The sequence below is a fragment of the Myotis nattereri genome (genome assembly GCF_964212035.1).
Source record: "Myotis nattereri genome assembly, chromosome: X".
Classification (NCBI taxonomy): Eukaryota; Metazoa; Chordata; class Mammalia; order Chiroptera; family Vespertilionidae; genus Myotis; species Myotis nattereri.
Window position 1 is genome coordinate 108962156 of NC_138078.1, and position 20962 is coordinate 108983117.

General features: G+C 40.9%; 1 protein-coding gene across 1 annotated transcript in view; it reads left to right on the top strand.

Moving 5' to 3' along the window:
* DOCK11 (dedicator of cytokinesis 11) overlaps positions 1-20962 on the top strand; it is a 192502-nt gene that overhangs the window by 30174 nt on the left and 141366 nt on the right. The window contains exons 2-6 of the mRNA XM_081081274.1: positions 15843-15959; positions 16051-16140; positions 16797-16879; positions 18190-18259; positions 19167-19262. Of these exons, the coding sequence (XP_080937400.1) occupies positions 15843-15959; positions 16051-16140; positions 16797-16879; positions 18190-18259; positions 19167-19262 (456 nt within the window). The remainder of the gene's footprint in view (positions 1-15842; positions 15960-16050; positions 16141-16796; positions 16880-18189; positions 18260-19166; positions 19263-20962) is intronic.

Consider the following 20962-nt stretch of genomic DNA (forward strand, 5'->3'; position numbering starts at 1 on the left):
TTTTTTCCAATTCTTTCTTTTTTAAAAAATATATTTTTTTATTAATCTCAAATGCAGGGAGAGGGAAAGAAAGAAACATCAATGATTAGAGAGAATCATTGATTGGCTGCTTCCTGCATGCCCCACACTGGGGTTTGAGCCCGTGATCTGGGCATGTGCCCTGACCGGGAATCGAACGGTGACCTCCGGTTCATAGGTTGACACACAACCACTGAGCCACGCAGGCCGGGCTCTTCTTTCTTTTTAAAAACTGAATAAATTTGACATGTAATGTTGTGTATGTTTAAAGTGTGCAAGGATTTACTTTGATGCATTTATAAATTGCAGTATGATAGCCAGTGTAGCAATATTTATCACACTTACGTAATTATAGTTCAGTATTATTTTCTGTATTACAGTATACATTGGATCTCTATGGGTTATTTACTACTCATTACAAATTTGTACCCTTAAACACATGACTGTTATCCCCACCCTCAGTCCCAGATTAAAATTTTTTTCAATGAACATGTATTTTATAATTATACAAAACCAATCCATCTTATATAAAAATAATATAACCTGTTTATATGTGGTTAGTAAGGCAGTAGATCTTAAACTTTCTTGGGTCACAGACTCCTTTGAGATTCTGGAACGCTCTGGTGCCTTTTCCTAGAAAGATGTACACAGAGCATTTTCCATATAATATCAGAGTTTCACATCCCATGTTGCCCATCCAGAGATCAAGACCCCAGATTAGGACTCACTTTCGGAATGGAGAAAGTGGCACCCAAAAAGGGGTTGGCTGCCAAATAAATGTGGAAGGAAGTAGAGTTATACGTGTGTTGTTAACATCAGTGTGGGGACATTTGATTTAGTAGCACAGCCTTTGGGTCAGGCTATGTAATTCAATCAGGAGGCTTTTTTAAGAGAGAGGGGATTTTCCATCTGTGAAAGCCCAAATGTCCTGTTCTTCTATAGGGTAGGGAGCTAACCCGGTATAAGTAAAACCCTTGAGGGTGGGACTGAGGGCCAGCTCAGCCTAAGGTTTATATCTGTGTAAATGAAGTCCCTGACAGGATTTTTACCAGCAGCAGCAAAGAAAAATAAGTGAGGATGGGGAGGGATGATGGGGGTGGTGTGCATGGGGGTTGATCCAGGGCTGGGGATTGGTGGTAGATGTAGTTCAAAATGGCAAGGGGTTAGTAAGAGGACTATTGGTCATGGTGGGGGGTCCAGGTTGAAATGAGAATGAAAATAAGGCAGGAATGTACTGTCATATTGAAAGAATGGGCTTATGTTAGTCTGGCTGGAGAATGTACTGGGGAGGAGGTATAGAGATTCTTTTCTGGGAAAAGAAGAATTTTGTTGTTATGATAGTGGTTCAGCCACATGCTGTAGGTAGAGGCAGGGTTGTTATAAGTCTGTCTCATGGTGGCATTAGCAAGGGATGAGGGTCAGCATTGCAAAATTCTTAGATCAGGACTTGGGGGAGTGCTTCTTACTGCTGGGCATGTGTGACGGGGATACACTTTGGATTACTTTTAGGGGAAGAAGCAAAAAGATGTACCTGTGGGCACATTCAGTAAACAGAGTAAATGTGAGCTGGAGGAAGGGAAAGATGGGGAGAGAGAGGCTGTTTAGGAGAAAGTTTGGCAATGGGGAGGGAAACTATTATCAGCACAAATGGAACTTTGCTTGAGTCATCAACTTTCTTTCTGGTTTAATTTGAATGCCCAACCAACACGATTTTCTACTTCCTGACACTTTACATTTCTTCTTGAAGGTGTGCCCAGTTCTATGAAAGTTTTATATATGACATCGTGAATTTACCAAAAGAGAAGCCAATGGGTGATTATTTATGTTATGAAAGTGTTCAGTAGCAGGGCTCCTTTGAACAGCTACCCAGATGTTTGTATTTCAGTGAATATTTTGTAAATTGTGGTCATCTTGAAAAATTGGGAGAGACAGAAAATCTTAATGCTGAAGATTAGAAAGATTGACAATGGATTTGTAGTTTGTTCATTCAATCATTCAAGATAGAATTTGGGCGAGTTGGGGACAGAGCAGTGAATAAGACAAAGACTGCAATTATAGAGCTTTCATTTTGGTTGTGGGGGTGGGGAGACAGAAAAAGGAAGTGAACAGGCAGTGCACCTTCAGCACCTTGTGATAGGGCTGGGATGGGAAGCAAGTACAGGTACTAGCTCTGGGTTTGAGGAGGTGGGTAGCAATGGATAGACAGAGTGGCCATTTATACCTAGAAAGATTGGCACCTTATGCAGTGGGGCTAGGAGGGAGCTAGGCAGAGGTTTCAGGATCTGCAAAGATGGCATAACAGGCCCATTAGGAAATTACCCACTGTGGTTGGAAGGTCTGGGCTGTAAGCTGGGGGTGGGGGTTGGATCTTAGAAGCCCTGAACAGTTTGAGCTTTTTTCTGCAGGTTATAGGGAACCATTACAGGGGTTTAAACAAAGGAATACTGTGATCCAACTTATGTTTATCAAAAGTGTAACTGTGTGGGATCAAATTAGCCACTGAAAAGGTGTTGGAAAGCCCTGCCCATGTGCCTCAATTGGTTGGGCGGCGTCCTGTGCACTGAAAGGTTACTGATTTGATTCCAGTCAGGGCACATGCCCAGGTTGCAGGCTCAATTCTCAGTAGGGGGTGTGCAAGAGGCAGTCAGTTGATGTTTCTCTCCCTCTCCCTTCCTCTCTAAAAATCAATTTAAAAATATTTTAAAATTTGGGGGGTAAAGAAGAGAAGGTGTGGAAACAAATTAGGTAAGTGCAGATTGGTAGCTGATCTTTTTACAATGAAATATTCAGGCTGATTTAGTCTCTGTCACACAAGGAAGGTGCAAGTATTTCTTCCTTTCAAAGAAAGGCTCTTCACAGATACAGCTCCTACTTTATTTTCCTCAATAGTTTTGTATGCAACTCTAAAAAGTAGTTTTCCAAAATTCAGCATATTGCTCCTGGAAAATGTAGAGAATGGGGCAAATTTTCAGCCTATGGTATCATTTTATGGATTAATTTCCATTAGAGCTGACCTACTGGCTTTCCGTGCATAATAAATATGAGTAAAACATCTGTTCATGTCATTCCCCTGCTTAAAAACCTCTGCTGGCTCCCCATCGCCTACACTAGGAAACAGTCCAAACTCATTGCCTGGGCATACGGGGTCCTCCATAAACATGCCTTTCCAGCTCATGTTGGTCCTTTCTCCCTATTCTGTTCATCTTCAGACGCTGAGCACATGCTGTTACTCCATGCTGTTATGCTCTCTTCTTTGCCTGGAATGCCTTTCTTTATTCACCTTGCCTGCCATGAGCATTTTTATTCAGTCCTTTAAGGTTCAGCACACCTGCTGCCTCCTCTCCGAGCCTCCTTCACCAGTGGATTTAATGTCTCCCTTACCTGCATACCTGCAGCACTCTCTGGGTCTCCCATGCTAGCCCTTACCCCATCATATTTTAATTCTCTCGTTAGTGGTCTATCTCTCCCTTGAGCCAATGAGTTCGTGAAGTATAAGGCCCATACCTTGTCCATCTTTGTTTTCACAGTTTTGTGGCCCACTTCCTGGTTGGTACTCAGTGACTTTATGGAGCTAAGCTCTGTGCTTGGATTTCTGTTTATAAGATCTCCAGAAGAGCCCTCAGGGAACGATGGGGCAACCTCACTTTTGTACTTGGCTGGGCAGTGGGATCTATGGCTACAGTGTAGGATCCTCAGACATTAACACCTAACCATTCTAGTGAGGAGCACCATGGTTTCTGTACTATCTGTACTAGGGACTTACCTCTTACTAAATATTAGAGGGACTTTTTTAGGTATGGGGAAGCGAAACTGAGTAGGTTATTATTAAAGAAAAATTTTCAATTGTAGTTGACATTCATTATTATGTTTCAGGTATACAGCACAGTGGTTAAACATTTATATAACTTATTAAGTGTTCCCCCAATATTTCCAGTACCTACCTGGCACTATGCATATTGTTGACTATATTCCCTATGCTGTATTTTACATCCCTGTGACCCTTTTGTACCTGCCATTTTGTACTACTTAATCCCTTCACTTTTTCAGTGGGAAGGTTATTTTTCTCTCTCTTAGTTTTCTTAATAGCTTTGCAACTCACCCATTTAATGTGTATATTTCAGTGGTTTTTAGTATATTCACAAATAATGGGCAACTATGACCACAACCAATTTTGGAACATTTTCATCACTTAAAGGTTTTTTACTTAAGACTTTCAAAGAACTTTTCATAAGGGTCAACCCCTGAGACACTTATTTCAAATGGTATGTCTGGTGACAGGACATTTGTCAATAGGGAGGGAATTGGCTTAAAAAAGGAAACAAAGATTATAGATAGGGCAGGCATTTTTCTAAAAGTGGAAGGTGTGTAAAAAAGCTGAATAACGAAGGGATGATTGTCCAAGGGATGTTAATCTAACTAACTAAATCCACAAACCCATAGGACATCAGTGCACTTTACCTTTACATTTTGTTCTGCTTAGAATGCAAGGTATGTTATGGTTCTGTTTATAAAACTCAGGAAAAAAATCAGTGAGATTTTGTTGTTGTTAAAAGTTTACAGTGGGCACCAAGATCCAAGGCAGGTTATAAATTAGTTGACAGGCACAGAATGAATATGATCTAATTTCTCCTTGCATGAATGAATTATTGCAATAATTTTGTATTTCTGTGTGAACTTGTTAATTCTTTGATTGTTAGGAAGAAAGCCATTATGTATAACCAAGGCACATTTTCTCTTTTTGTCAATAATGGTTTGCTAAAGAATTGAAAGAATGTTCTATTTTTAAAAAGGTACTTGGTCATTTTCACAATTTATTCAAGTCTTTCTTTTCATTTTTACCTCTTTTTGTCTTATCTCTGAGTCATTTATATGCCTATTAACACAAAATGAACACAAAAGGTCAGGAGTGATTGAATGCAAATCAATTTTCCTACTGTCAGCCAGCATATTGAGTAAAGTTAAAATTATTGGTTAAAATGAAGTTTTGGGGTATAGAGTTCATCAAAATTTTATTTATTCATTAGAAGATAATCTAGATTATTGCATAATATTTGAGTTGACTGTAATAAAAACTACTTGCTGAGTTGGAACTAATATAGTATGTATTCGGACTTGCTTATTTCATGACTTTAAAAATATATAACTTTGTTTTAAGTTTTAAAAAATAGTTCTTCAGTTTGTATAAATAGCTAAGTAGACTTGGAAAAGGGAAATAATTTGGCATTTAAAAAGATTTCCTCCCTGTGCAAAAACTCTAAAGAGGAAAAAATGTGTTTTATTTTTTCCCCAGTGTTTCTATATTAGATTTAAATCTTATTTTGCTGATTCTTAGAACAGTAAATTGTTTCTAAATTAAAGCTGGATATGATAATTAGTTCTGAAAGCCTTAGTTAGCAATTACTTTTCCCTCTCATCGTGTGCTGCCATTTTGGCTTGGAAGGCATATGCATGTAAGATCAGTCTCTTTGTATTACTCAGCTGGTTGTCCCTCATGAGCCACAAAAGCTTCTGGCTTTGTAGTTCTCAGGGCTCTCTGCTAAGACCTGGTCCCCTGACAATATCTTACTGGTTCTTTTTTTTTTTTGGTAATTCGATTCTTACCCACTTGAAGTTGAGTCAGCTCACCCCTTCCCCCAAAGTAAAAGACCTAAGGTGCTAATCCCTATTCATTGATGGCAAATGCTAAATCGAAGTAACAGTTTACAAATGCAAAACTCCTTATCCAATTGCATTACACACTCTCTAAGCCAGTCATGCTCAGCATCATCAGGTTGATGAGAAGGCAAGATCTCAGTTTGGTTAAAATGATAGGGAAGTTTGAGGAAGCTTTAGCAAACCCTAAAATGCAAAGTCCATTCAAGGAAATGAAAAGTGGTAGGAGCGAGGGAGGAGAAATGTTTTTAAATTTAGTTTGTATCATGGTTAAGAGCACTGATTCTGGAGTCCATCAGATATAGGTTTGAATCCCATCTCCACTCATGTGTAACACTAGACCTGCCTGAGTCTCAATTTCCTAATCTGTAAAATGGGCATAATAATCTCCCTTGTCGGGTTTTTGAAAGAATTAAATGAGATAATAGATATAAAATGCTTAAGCAAGTGGTAGAGAAAGTACAAGGCACTGTATTCCTCCCTCCAGATGATTACAGTCCTCCTAAGGAGACTATTAAGCAAACTACCCACAAAGCTGTTCTGTGTTCTATATCAGTAAATGCCACAGTGGTCATAAAGGCAATAAGGGCTGTCAGAGGAAGAACACGAGTCAGAGTGTGGATTAGGATTAAGCATAACCCAATGGGTCTCATGAAGTATGATTTTTCCCTTACTTGTTAGCTTTAAGAAAGGTCAGTTTGTACGTGGGATTTTGTGCCAAGATTTGCTCTGATAAACAATCTATTAAAATATGTTCATCTGTTTTGCCAAGTTGAGTTGTACTAATTAAAAAGGTGGCTTCCCCTCCCCTAGCATCATCACCAAGTTATTTTAATTCGAAGGATCTTCAGTACTTGGAGTTCCTACTGTGAAAGAGGAAAAGAAATGATCTGGTGAAGGTAATCTTATGATTTAGACAAGAAAAGGTCATAACAAAGTCACATGCTGTTTATTTTGAACATTATGAAAAAAATTCCATATAGTTATGGTTTATTGCCAAGCTGTGTAGGGTCCTCCTCTAGAAATCTCTAGTGTGTCGTAGTGACATTCCTCTCTTCTGTTAGTCACAGCACAACTTTTGCTGCTCCTCATTCTCCCACTCTTGACAGTTACTTAGTTCTGATCTTACGGAGTTTTCAATAAAAGTAGGAGACAACATGCAATTTGGAAAATACTGATTCATTTTCTTGTACGGAGATGGTCAGGGACCACAAATACCCATACAGGGACGTTTTCTGATTGATATAGATGTGGATAGATGGGCTTGTACACTCGAGCATGCAAAAACACTTGTGCATTCGCTTTGCTGGAACAAGATGTGGCAGTGAGAGAGTATGACAGATGCATGGAAGCCAAGTGGGGCTATAAGTTACCATAGCTTCAGTGATTAACTAGACTGTCTTGGGTTTATTTTTCTCCCCACTAAACTGTGAGTTTTTCAAGGGTAGAGTCTGGTTCTTTTTCATCTCTACATTAACAGGTGCCAGCACAAGGCTTAGAGCATAGTAGGGACTTGATTAATTTCCCTTACACCCAACTCTCTTTTCTGCATTGTTGGAAATTGCATGCCCCCAGTGGCCATTTTGAGCATGAATTGTTATTTTTAAGATACTCTCTTTTGAGAAAGCACTCCAAACTGTGGTACAAATGTCTGAAACGAAAAGGGAGCGGGATGCCCAGAGGGTTTAGAGAAATCCCCAAGAGAAGGAGGTGGAGAAAGGATGGGAAGAAGAGACTCATTGAGTAATGCCCTCTTTTTGAGTATGTTATTTCTTTCATAAGATTGTTATTTTCAACGAGAGACCGGGTGCATGAAATTTGTGCACTGTGGGGAGGGTCCCTCAGCCTGGCCTGTGCCCTCTTGCAGTCTGGGACCTCTCAGGGGATATCCGCCTGCTGGCTTAGGCCCGCTCCCCAGGCAGTCTGGGACCCCTTGCTCCTTACTGATCAGCTTGCTGCTCCTTAGCACTGCTTATGGAGGCGGGAGAGGCTCCCACCACTGCCGCTGCACTCGCCAGCCATGAGCCCTGCTTCTGACTGAGCGGGGCTCAGGGGGCAGCTCCTGCATTGAGTGTCTGCCCCCTGGTGGTCAGTGCGCATCATAGTGACCAGTTGTTCTGGTTGTTCTGCCTTAACAGTCACTTAGACTTTTATTATATAGGACTAGAGGCCCAGTGCACAAAATTCATGCATGGGGGAGGTGTGTGTGTCCCTCAGTTCAGCCTGCAACCTCTCCAATTTGGGACCCCTCAAGGGATGTCCGACTGCCCTCTCACAATCTGGGACTGTTAGCTCCCAACCGCTCACCTGCCTGCCTGCCTGATTGCCCATAACTGCTCGCCTGCCTGCCAGCCTGATCACCCCCTAACCACTCCTCTGTCAGCCTGATTGACGCCTAACTGCTCCCCTGCCGGCTCAATTGCCCCTTACTCTCCTACCCTGCCAGCCTGGTCCCCCCCCCACTGTCCTCCCCTGCAGGCCCAATTGCCCCCAATTGCCCTCCCCTGCAGGCCTGGTGCCCCCCAACTGTCCTCCCTGCAGGCCTGGTTGCCCCCAACTGCCCTCCCCTGCAGGCCTGGTCCCCCCAACTGCCCTCCCCTGCAGGCCCGATTGCCCCTAACTGCCCTCCCCTGCAGGCCCGATTGCCCCCAACTGCCCTCCCCTGCAGGCCTGTTACCCCCCAACTGCCTTCCCCTGCTGGCCTGGTTGCCCCCAACTGCTCTCCCCTGCAGGCCATCTTGTGGCGGCCATCTTTGACCACATGGGGGTGGCCATCTTGTGTGTTGGAGTGATGGCCAATTTGCATATTATCTCTTTATTAGATAGGATGAGAATGGGCTCAGATGTCATTGAAACTGTAGTCTGACAGCAATACTGTGAAAATGAACTGCTAACTTTTGGGCAAAATAATTCTCTTTCTTAAACCAGCTGTTCTCCTTTTTGCACTGAAATTTAATTTAGTGAATTGGGTGATGGTGGTGGTGCAGGGAGATTTTTGAGTTGGCCCTGTGCCCCACTGCTAAGCTTTCTGTCTCCTTCCCAGTGCTATAGGAGGGATTCTGTGAAGCCAGTGAGTGTTCACTTTAGACTTGCAGAAGACACATTCTTAGAATTCTTAAGGAGAACTTGTTTCTAAAGTAAAAGATTTCCCAGGAAACTAATGACCTTTGGTGTAATATCTAAGCAGAAGTAACCCAGCCTTTTTTCACATTCTTGACTGATAAATGTCATGCAATTATTATTGCTTTTTAAATAAAATTGAAATTATATAGTTGTGTTTCTAATGATAGCATAAATAGGCTTGCTAGTCATGTGTATTTTTTAAATATATTTTTATTGATTTCAGAGAGGAAGGGAGAGGGAAGAGAGAGAAACATCAATGATGAGAGAGAATCATTGATTGGCTGCCTTCTGCATGCCCCACACTGGGGATCAAGACCACAACCCGAGCATGTGCCCTTGACTGGAATCGAACCCAGAACCCTTCAGTCTGTAGGCCGATGCTCTGTCCATTAAGCCAAACCAGCTAGGGCCATGTGTATTTTTAAATGCATGTGTGTTTAGATGAGTGAATATCTACATGGCACATACATATTTATTTTAGGATTACTGGCTGGGTTTTATATTTGTACAGCTATAGTTCAGATAATGAAAGATTAATCATCCTGTACAGGATGCACAGGAATCACCACAAAATCATTAAGTCTAAGTATTTGATGCTGTTAATGACTACTAGTTAGGATCCATGTTTCCTCTCCTTGGACCAAGAAACCAGACTGTAACTGAATCTGCACTGATAAATTTCCTTTTTCACTGTCTGTCCTTCCACTCTACGTTAGAAATCAGAACATTATCTCCATTTGTAGAATCATATATTTCTTCAGTTTTAGGGCTTACACAAGGAGGAAGTCCATTTAGATTTGGTCCTTAGTGGCCTGAACAAGCCTGGAAGAGTGCACTGTGTCCCAAACCATGGTGTCCCAAACCAAACAAAGATGACATTTTAAATTTTATTTTGTTAGAGGTTTGGAAAATACTGATTTATTTTCTTGTATGAGGATGATATAAGATTACTGTTTCAATAAAGGTATTTCAATAAAGAAGAGATTTGATTTGAAGAAAAATATGAAATACTAGAAGCCTGGTGCACAAAAATTTGTGCATTCAGGGTGGGGGGGGGGGTCCCTCAGTCCAGCCTGTACCCTCTCGCAGTCCGGGAGCCTTCAGGGGATGTCTGACTGAGGTCACTGCTGCCCCTCAATTGCCATCCCCTCCCTCTGCCCGCTGGCTCGCTGGCCTGGCAACACCTGCTTGCCGGCTCCACCCTCTGCCGACCAGTTGTTCTGCTGTTCGGTTGATTTGCATATCACACTTTTATTATATAGGATGTGCTATTTCAGAAGATGTGCCAAAATTTTTGACAATTGTACGTAAGTCAACTTTGGGAAACACTGCTAAGAAAAGAAAGAGGAATCTCAGAGAGAAGGGGGTGGGTGGGTGGGAAGAGATTAACCAAAGAATTTATATGCATATATGCATAATCCATGGACACAGACAATAGGGTGGTGAAGGCCTGGGGTGGTGTGGGAACCAGGGAGGGAAGAAAGGGGGAGAAGGGGGGCATCTATAATACTCTCAACAATAAAGATAATAAAAATAAAGAAAATAAAGAAGAAAAGAGGAGCAGGATTCAAACGTGCATTTGAATCCTGTTTCTGCTACTAAATGTAGACAGCTGATCTTAAGCCTCTGAGCCAGTTTCTTCATGTACAAGTTGAAATGATAGTATTTTCTTTGTCTAGTGGAAAGGATTTTGTGTGAAATAGGTAGAATGTATATTGAAAGTGGGGTTCACTTTTGAAAATTTTTATTTTTCAATTATAGTTGACCTTCAATATTATTTTATATTAGTTTTAGGTGTACAGCATAGTGGTTGGACAATGATATGAAAGTGTTTTTTTAAGACTGCAAAGTGATCTTCAAGTTAAACAACAATAACCTGTAATATCACTAGCAAGTTATTACAAGAGAGATTAGGACATCAGTGAATGAGAACTTTCAAAGGCAAACTGTTTTGTTTTGTTTTTTCCCTTTCATGGTGGAAACTGAGTAGGTTCCAAATTTCGGTTGACGGTTTTTCTGTCACTATTTAGGAAGAGAGAAGTATGAAACATATGCTTGCTTCTCTCCAGATTGTATAAACACGTTTGCCTTTTACTTAAAACTGCTACAGAACTGTACAGTAGTGCACAGTGGGACCTTGCTATTATTTGAGTGTTTATAAAGTACTGTTTATTATCAGACAGTTTCCTTGTTGTGAAAAAGCACCTTTAGGGCCAATTTGTGCACAAACAGGCAGGAAGGAAAACCCTGAGAGAATGATAGCTTTATTTAGGGTAACCCTAATAATAAGTCAAATAATAAAATAATAAATAAGGTTAGATAAGGGATATGTTGTAGACGGCAAGGCAGAGCCACCATTAAATCGTAAATCAAAAAGTCAAAGGTGTGCCTCATCTTGGATGCCAACAGAGTTACAAGAATCCAATTGGAAGGGAAACGTAGGGTGCTATTCTTTGGGACTGACTCCTACTATAGCCTCTCTCTTCCACTTCTAGTTTGAATTGTGCTTTTAATGCCTGGGAGAGGGTTAGAGTTCAGAATGGGGATTGGAGGCAGGGGTGGGGTGTGGGTGTTGTGGCTCAGCCCCTCCTCTTTTCTTTAAAAGATGAAGTCTGATTCACAGGCCTAGATCTTTTATTAGGGGAAGCTTTGTGGACCCAGAATAGCCACCCCAACTTTTTCTGTAATTGAGCTAGCCCTGACAAAAGAAGTAGGAGTGAAGACCCAGGATGCTTAGTTTAATCAGTTTTCAATAAAAAAGTGAAACCTTTTTTAAGGTGAATATATGGCTTTCAAAACACATGGGGAACTATGAGTTTCATTTTTATTTTTTTATATATATATTTTTTTATTGATTTTTTACAGAGAGGAAGGGAGAGAGATAGAGAGTTAGAAACATCGATGAGAGAGAAACATCGATCAGCTGCCTCCTGCACACCCCCTACTGGGGATGTGCCCGCAACCAAGGTGCATGCTCTTGACTGGAATCAAATCTGGGACCCTTCAGTCCGCAGGCCGACGCTCTATCCACTGAGCCAAACCGGTTTCGGCGAGTTTCATTTTTAGAAGGCATATACTGTGCATTTAAACAAGTGAATCATGCCCTAACCGGTTTGTCTCAGTGGATAGAGCGTCGGCCTGCAGACTGAAGGGTCCCAGATTTGATTCCAGTCAAGAGCATGCACCTTGGTTGCGGGCACATCCCCAGTAGGGGGTGTGCAGGAGGCAGCTGATCGATGTTTCTCTCTCATCGATGTTTCTAACACTCTATCCCTCTCCCTTCCTCTCTGTAAAAAATCAATAAAATATATTTAAAAAAGGATTCATTTTGACATATGCTTTTCCATATTAATTTGTCAACTACCTTGCAGTGCTGAAAGGAGCATTTTCTTTTTTTCTTTCTTTTTTTTTTGGAGCATTTTCTTTTTATTTTTCCAAAGTTACTTGGAGAAGGTACTTGTGAAATTATTGTATGGAGAGATTAACAGATGCAAATCAACAGGTTAAACATTGAAATTTGAGGACCATTTTTTGCAATCTGTATTAGGAGGATGCTTGGCACAAAGGCAAGACTTTGAAATTATTTTCAGTGCCTAAAGCTTGCCTTCTTAGATGCGGCTTTATTAATTTAATTTCTCTGAGAAATTGATCACAGACTTTGAGTGTTAGAGCTAGAAGCTGCAGCCACAGTTTCCTTTCTCTTGGGGTCCATGCGAACATGGTACATAAGGGACAAGGAGTCCAACTTTCCTATTAGAAAATCTCTGAGGTCCCCAAATAGGATTTTTTTCTATTTTGACTCAATTTTCATAAGTATTCACAAGCATGATAGGGGTGATCTACTTGATTTGATCTCACGGTTCTACAAGTCCAAATTTAGGACTTGAAGTGAAGTATACCTTTGTTAGGAAATTTTCCCCTAGCTTTTTTGAGGTATAATTGAAAAATAAAATGTACATATTTAAATTATACAATGTGGTGATTTAATATATCTATACATTGGGAAATGATTACCACAGTCAACTTAATTCACATCTGTCACTTCACATAGTTAACATTTTTTGTGTGTGTGGTGAAAACTTTTTCAGATCTACTCTCTCAACAACTTACAAGTAAACTCTAATCACCATGCTGTACATTCTATCCTCAGAACTTATTCATCTTACATTGAAAGTCTTTGACCAACTTCTCCCCCATTTTCCTTTAACTCTCTGCCCCTAGAAACCACCATTCTACTTACTTTAAAAAATATACATTTTTTATTGATTTCAAAGAGAAAGGGAGAGGGCGAGAGAGAGAGAGAAACATCAATGATGAGAGAAAACCATTGATACCTCCTGCATGATCCACACTGGGGTTTGAGTCCACAACCCAGGCATGTGCCCTGACCAGGATTTGAACCAGTGACTTCTTGGTTCATAGGTGGATGCTCAACCATTGAGCCACACTGACTGGGCTCTACTTACTTTGTTAAGATTCCACATTAAGTGTTACCATACAGTATTTGTCTTTCTCTGTGTGGCTTATTTCACTTAACACAATGCCTTCCAGATTTATCAGTGTTGTCACAAATGGCAGGATTTTCTTTTTTCTTGTGACTGAACAACATTCCATTGTGTGTGTTTGTCACATTTTCTTATCCATTCATCTGTAGGGACACTTGAGTTGTTTCCATGTCTTGGCTATTGTGAACAATACTGTAATAAACATGAGAGTGTAGATATCTCTTTGAGATAGTGATTTTATTTCCTTTGGATATATGCCCAGAAGTGGGATTGCTGGATTATATGGTAGTTCTTTTTTTAATTTGTGGAAGAACCTCTGTACTGTTATTGTTAAAATCTTTTAGACTTGTTGAACACTGATTCTTATTGGTTAGAGTGGTTTATACTTATCTTTCTAAGTAATCTTATAGAGGAAGCTCTGAGATGCCTTTCAGATATGGAACTGTGCTATTGCTGTGACCTGTTGTGAACCAATTAAAAACTGTTATCAAAGGATTGTGTTCATACTTTGTACTGGAAACTGCCTTAGATACTTTGTACACAAATATAAATATAACCCCATAATCCATCATGATGTTAAGTTTTAATATAATCTTAAATTCATCTGTTATGATGTTTTAATATATCTTAAATTCAAGTTTTCTTTATATAGTTTTTATTATAAATTTTTAAAATCATTTTTAATTTTTGCAGTTGACATGCAGTGTTGTATTCATTTCAGGCATACACCCCAATGATTAGACATTTTATAACTTACTAAGTGATCATCCCAATAATTTATTATAAAATTTTTAAGAAAAATACTTTAAGTAAAATATTATTAGAAATCGCTAATATACCCCTGTTGGTTTAGCATAGTGTATTGAGACAAGGCTCTGGTTGAATCTGAATATGTCAAAGTTCATTCAACAATTACTGAATGTTCTAGGTTCTGGGATTTTGGCAGTGAACTATAAAGGAGAATCCCTGTTCTTAGATAGGCAGAGAGGTAAATAGATGGTATGTCAGATTATAGAACTTTAGTGAAGGAAAAGATGGTAGGCAGGTAGGTGATGGGACTCTATTCCAAGATCAGTACCTTGAACATTAGTAGGTTTGTTATTTCTGAGGGGAGGAAAGGCTGCCTGGGGTAGAGAGAGCAGCACCTTTGTAGTCATAGACCAGTGGTCGGCAAACCGCGGCTCGCGAGCCACATGCGGCTCTTTGGCCCCTTGAGCGTGGCTCTTCCATAAAATACCTCGTACGGGCGCGCACATACAGTGCGATTGAAACTTCGTGGCCCATGTGCAGAAGTTGGTTTTTGGCCTGGGCGAGTCTATTTTGAAGAAGTGGTGTTAGAAGAAATGGGGGGTGTCGGTCAGTCGGGCGACGGAAGACGCGGCGCAGGCGTACCCTAATTAAGTTAATAACAATGTACCTACTTGTATAGTTTAACTTTAAAAAATTTGGCTCTCAAAAGAAATTTCAATTGTTGTACTATTGATATTTGGCTCTGTTGAATAATGAGTTTGCCGACCACTGTCATAGACCCAGGTTTGCATTCCAGCTCTGAAGGTGGGCAAGTTACTTAACCTGAATTCAGTTCAGGACTTCCTCACCTATAACATGAGGATAAAGATTAAACCTATTTTATAGCATTGTTTTGAGTATTACATGAGAAAATGTAGAGAAAGCCTTGGCATGATGCCTTGTATATAGAAAGGCTCAGTAAATGCTTTTAGCACTGTTATTAATAAATCATATCCTAGATTACTCAGAGTCACTGACCCTGCTCCTTGTAACTTTAGCCTCAGGATGGGGCCCTACTATCAATGCCCAGGTCGCCTGGAAGTCCAACAGGGATCCACTGACTTTGCTACTTGGAACCTTACCCTTTTATGCCATGACCATTGGATCAAGCATCTCTTGTACCTGTGCTTGCCCCAACTATGCCAGAAATTGATACATCCTTTGGACAGTGTGCCTGGTACAGAGTAGACACATGAATGTTGATACTTTCTCCCCCAGTTACTCAGTGAATAGTGCATATTCAATAAATATCAACTTTTTGTGTTACTTTTTAAAATATATTGACTTCAGAGAGGAAGGAAAAGGGAGAGAGATATGGAAACATCAATGATGAGAGAGACTCATTGATTGGCTGCCTCCTGCACACCCCACACTGGGGATTGAGCCTGCAACCTGGGCATGTGTCCTGACCGAGAATCGAACTGTGACCTCCTGGTTCATAGGTTGATGCTCAACCACTGAGCCATGCTGGCTGGGCTGTGTTACTTTAAATTCAATAAATTTTGGAAGGCACATGGATAAGCAGAGTACATTGTCATCTCACCAGAACTCTTGTCTGTAGCAGAGAGGTCTATGTGTATGCATTTGTTGTGTGTGTCTAGATATGGAGGATATATCTCTTGAAAAGTGTCTCCTTTAAGTGCTTATCATCATCTGTAATCTCTTCTCTTGTGAAATAATGTATCTTTAGCACCTGGAGAGAAATTTACCTTATGAGTTTGACCATATTAATTTTCCCCTTTATTTCTTATTAAGGAGAAGACCAAAGTTGTTGAGCCCTTGGACTATGAGAATGTTATCTTGCAAAGAAAAACCCAGATTTACAGTGACCCCCTCAGAGACCTGCTTATGTTTCCAATGGAAGACATATCCGTGAGTTCACAAGCACTTATTTTTAAAAAAGAAATAAAACCCTGCATTTGCCAAGCCAGTTTTTACAGCAAGAATGATCCTTGTCTTCTAGATCTCGGTGATAAGTCGTCAGCGCAGAACAGTGCAATCCACTGTCCCAGAAGATGCTGAGAAAAGGGCCCAGAGTCTGTTTGTCAAGGAGGTAAGAGGCTCAAAGGTTACAGAGGAACATTCATCGTATATTTCAAATATTCTTCCTTTTATTATAAATGGAAAATAAAATTGCTGTTACTTTAACTGACCTTCATAAGTCTATATGATGTGATACAGAGATTAGAGCTTAAATACTTTCACAAGTAGCATGTGTTCTTAGTCTTTTTCTTTTGGATTTGAATATTGTCTGCACTTGGACTCAGTGTTGAAGAGAGCATAAGAATTGGCATTTATTGCTGCCAGTTGGTTCAGAGCAGTGATGGCAAACCTTTTGAGCTCGGTGTGTCAGCATTTTGAAAAACCCTAACTTAACTCTGGTGCCGTGTCACATATAGAAATTTTTTGATATTTGCAAGCATAGTAAAACAAAGACTTATATTTTTGATATTTATTTTATATCTTTAAATGCCATTTAACAAAGAAAAATCAACCAAAAAAATGAGTTCGTGTATCACCTCTGACACACATGTCATAGGTTCGCCATCACTGGTTTAGAGAAACACAGTCAATCCCCAAAGGAAGATCCAAGTAACAAAATTTCCCAAGTGATTTTTAAGTTTTATAGCTCATTACCTGATTTTTTAAAAAATGGCTATATGTATACTTTTTGTACATATCAAATTAAAGATTTCTCTTTTCTTTCAGTGTATTAAAACTTACAGCACAGATTGGCATGTGGTAAACTACAAGTATGAAGACTTCTCTGGAGACTTTCGAATGTTGCCATGGTAAGTACAGAATTCAAGTGAAGCCTTCAGAAGGAGAATTACTAAGCATTTTATCTTTTTTTTAAGCACTTGTGAAACTTCTTAGTTATAATTTATGGTAAAGCAAAACCTCAAGCAACCAGCATGTTTTGTAAATGCAATATTTTGGGTAACTGAATATGTCTTCACTTTGCTCGCTGAAATTCTTTCCAAAATGTACGAGTTCACTTTTTGGCTTTGGTCTATCTATATTGACCATAAAATGATCTTTATTTGATTCTGGATAACATACTGAGTACTTTCCAGTGGTGTCAATGAAAAGGCTAGAAAATATATGGCTCAATTTGATGACCCCAGATAATCGCTTGACAAAGTGTATCTCTTTCAGTTGAGTTGAAGGACCACCATGAGTACAGTGGCTCAGGAGTCAGACAGTCAATGTTCAAATTTTATTTCTACCATATACTTGCTGGATGACCTTGGGCCAGTCACTCAGTCCGTTTGAGCCCTCATTTTTTTCCCCTTTTCTCATCCATAATACTGCCAACCTCACAGGGTAGCATACAGATAAAGTTTTGGAGAAATAAGACTTTGTATATCCTTTTATAGTTTTTAAAGCACTTTCTCAGAGGAGAAAACTGAGTCCTAAGGTGACCTGTTGGAGGTCATACACCAAACAAATGATAGAGTTGTAATTACACTGTTGCTTTTAAGAGAGAGAGAGAGAGAGAGAGAGAGAGAGAGAGAGAGAGAGAGAGAGAGAGAGATATATCAACTGGTTGCCTCCCGCATGTACCCCAACCAGTGATGGAACCTGCAACCTGGGAATCAAACTGAATTCCTTTCTGTGCATGGGATGACGCTCAACCAACTGGGCCACAGTGGCCAGGACACTGTGTTGCTTTTTGACCTGGGGAAAGATAAGGTTTTGCCACCAATAACAGCTCTGGTACACATTCTTTGACAATTTCTGTCCTTCCCTGATAAAGTATCTGGGCTTAGTTATATCTTTGCTGCTGGCTGCACATGTGGGAGTCCTTATATAAAAGGACTGCGTTAGGGGACAGATAGCCTGGATGCCTGTGACATTTTGAGGTGCATTTTGCTTGTTGACATAATGCAGAAGATTTTCCCAGATGACGGCTCATACAATTAAAAGGTAATATAAGGTAATATAAGTTTAGTCAGAGGAGAGAATCTGAGTTTGGGAAGGAGAAAAGAATTTCTCCTCTTCATGTCTTGGCATTTTCTTGTGAAAGAAAGAAGTCTTTCTTATTATGTTATGTTTTTTATTCTGTTCAGCATTTAAGACAATTCTCTTGCATTTTCAGCAAATCCATGAGACCAGAAAAGATTCCCAATCATGTATTTGAAATTGATGAGGACTGTGAGAAAGATGAGGTAAAGATTGGGGCCACTGCACTGGTTTCTTCAAGGTCCCTTCTATTGAGGATTTCCTTAAGAAAAGATGAGGGGAAGAATTATATTTGAATGACCTGTGGCCAACTTTCAAACTAATTAGATATTTTAAAAAAAGTTGCATTTACAAATGGAATTGGGGGGGAAAATCAAGTGAACTGGGCTGTGATTTTATATAAACACTGGAGGCCTAATGTACAGATTTGTGCACTGGTGGGGTCCCTTGGCCTGACTTGTGGTTGTTGGGCCGAAACTGGCTCTCTGACATCCCCCGAGGGGTCCCGGATTGTGAGAGGGTGCAGGCCAGGCCGAGGGACCTCACCGGTGCATGATCGGGGCCAGGGAGGGGCCGCAAGAGGGCTCCAGGGCCCTCACCCAGTCCTGATCGGCTGGACCCCAGCAGCAAGCTAACCTACTGGTTGGAACGTCTGCCCCCTGCTGGTCAGTGCACGTTATAGGAATGGTCGGACACTTAGCATATTAGGCTTTGATTATATAGAATGTTTTACCACCTGTGGGACATGCTTGTGGAGCTGCTTTTCCTGCACTGGGTATGTGATGTGATGATTCATCTGGACTCTCCTGCCTGATATATCCCTCAGGGGACAGATGGCCCGGATGTCTGTGACATTTTGAGGTGCATTTTGCTTGTTGACATAATGCAGAAGATTTTCCCAGATGACGGCTCATACAATTAAGTAAATATTGAGTGCCTACTGTGTGCACAGCACAGAGTCTTTCATTTTAAGTTTAACCAGGCATCTTCTTGGAGGGAAGGGACCGTAAGGCTTCGATTAGAAACTGGAGCAGGGCCTAGTTCATGCCCCCCCAAATACTATTTGATTAGATGGCTGGCTGTTGTTTCACTGATGGTTTTTGCTCTTTTCAGGATTCATCTTCTTTGTGTTCTCAGAAGGGTGGTGTGATAAAACAAGGCTGGTTGTACAAAGCAAATGTAAATAGCACCATCACAGTTACCATGAAGGTAAGAAGTACTTATAGTATTTCATTATTTTAAGGATATTCTCATTAGTAGCCTGTCTAAAAAGAATATTTCTTTAAAAAATTTTTTGCAATGAACCCTAACAAAAAAAACTTTAATGAGAAGATTCTCACAGATGTATGCAATTTTAAAAATCTGAAGTCTCAGGATGAATTAAGAAGTGTAACTTTAAAAGAAAAGTAGTTATTATCTTCTGAATCAAGAAGTTGAAAAAGGAGACCTTCAGAGGAATAAAGAAAGTAGCTTTGAAACAAAAGGGCATCAAAGTTTCTGTTTCTTTTATTTACTTATCAGAGGCCCAGTGCATGACATTTGTGCATGGGTGCAGTCCCTAGGCTTGGCCGGCGATTGAAGCATGAGTGTCTGGCATGGAAGGGCAGGTCCCAGCTGACCTCTGGACCCTGGAAAGCACCTCAGTCCCTTGGCCCCCGCATGCCCCCCTCTGTCTGAATCAAGGCACCCGAGTCCCCATGCGGAGATGCAGTGAGCGTGGCTGGACGCCGTGGTTGGGGGCACAGCGTGGGCCTCTAGCAGCGCCGCACAGAAGCCAGTGGGCAGCACGCTCTCTCCCGGCTGGCCTCGCAGACCAGCTCCTGCGTGAACCCATAGGGAGCCCGACCGGGCCCTGCAGTCCCAGTGGCTGCGGCCAGGCTCATCCAGAAGAGGCAGCATGGGTGTGGGGCAGGCTCCTCGTGAGAGCCCCGGCATCTCAGGGGAGGGTAGCAGGGGGAGTGAGAGTGAGCTGGGTGAACACACCACATTCTCAACGCACCTCCGTCCCTGTCACCCCCGCCCCCAAGTAGCCGACGAGAGGTCACAGTGAGTCGCCAACACTTGCCATGTTTTGCGCCATCCCCTGGTGGTCAGCACATGTCATAGTGAGCGGTCGAACTCCCAGTCTCCTGGTTGAATTCCCGGTTGAACGAACGACCATTCGAGGGGACAATTTGCATATTAGGCTTTTATTATATAGGATTTTTATTTCTCAGGTACAGTTTACATTTTATATTATTTCCTATTAGTTTCAGGTGTGCAGCATAGTGGTTAGCCCAACTGTAGGCAAACTACGGCCCACGGGCCGGATTCGGCCCGTTTGAAATGAATAAAACTAAAAAAAAAAAAAGACCGTACCCTTTTATGTAATGATGTTTACTTTGAATTTATATTAGTTCACACAAATACTCCATCCATGCTTTTGTTCCGGCCCTCCGGTCCAGTTTAAGAACCCATTGTGGCCCTCGAGTCAAAAAGTTTGCCCACCCCTGGGTTAGCCTATCATATACATTACAAAGTGATTCCCCCCAATATTTCCAGTACCCACCTGGCACCATACATAGTTACTACAATGTTATTGAATAGATTTCCTGTGCTGTACTTTATATCCCTGTAACTATTTTGTACCTACCAATTTGTACTTTTACCTTTTTCACCCAGCCCCCCAAACCCCCTACCTTCTGGCAAAGATTTCTATGTGGAAATAAATGTAATGTGTAGAGGGAAAATACATGGTTATGTAAGATGGGGGTTTCTTGCCTCCGATAACTTCCAGGCTAGCTAGATACAAAACATATCAAATTAACTACTACATAAAGCAGTACATTAGTACTGTCAGAACTAGAGAGTTTTTCGTTTTGTGTAAAATATATTTTTATTGATATCAGAGAGGAAGGGAGAGGCAGAGA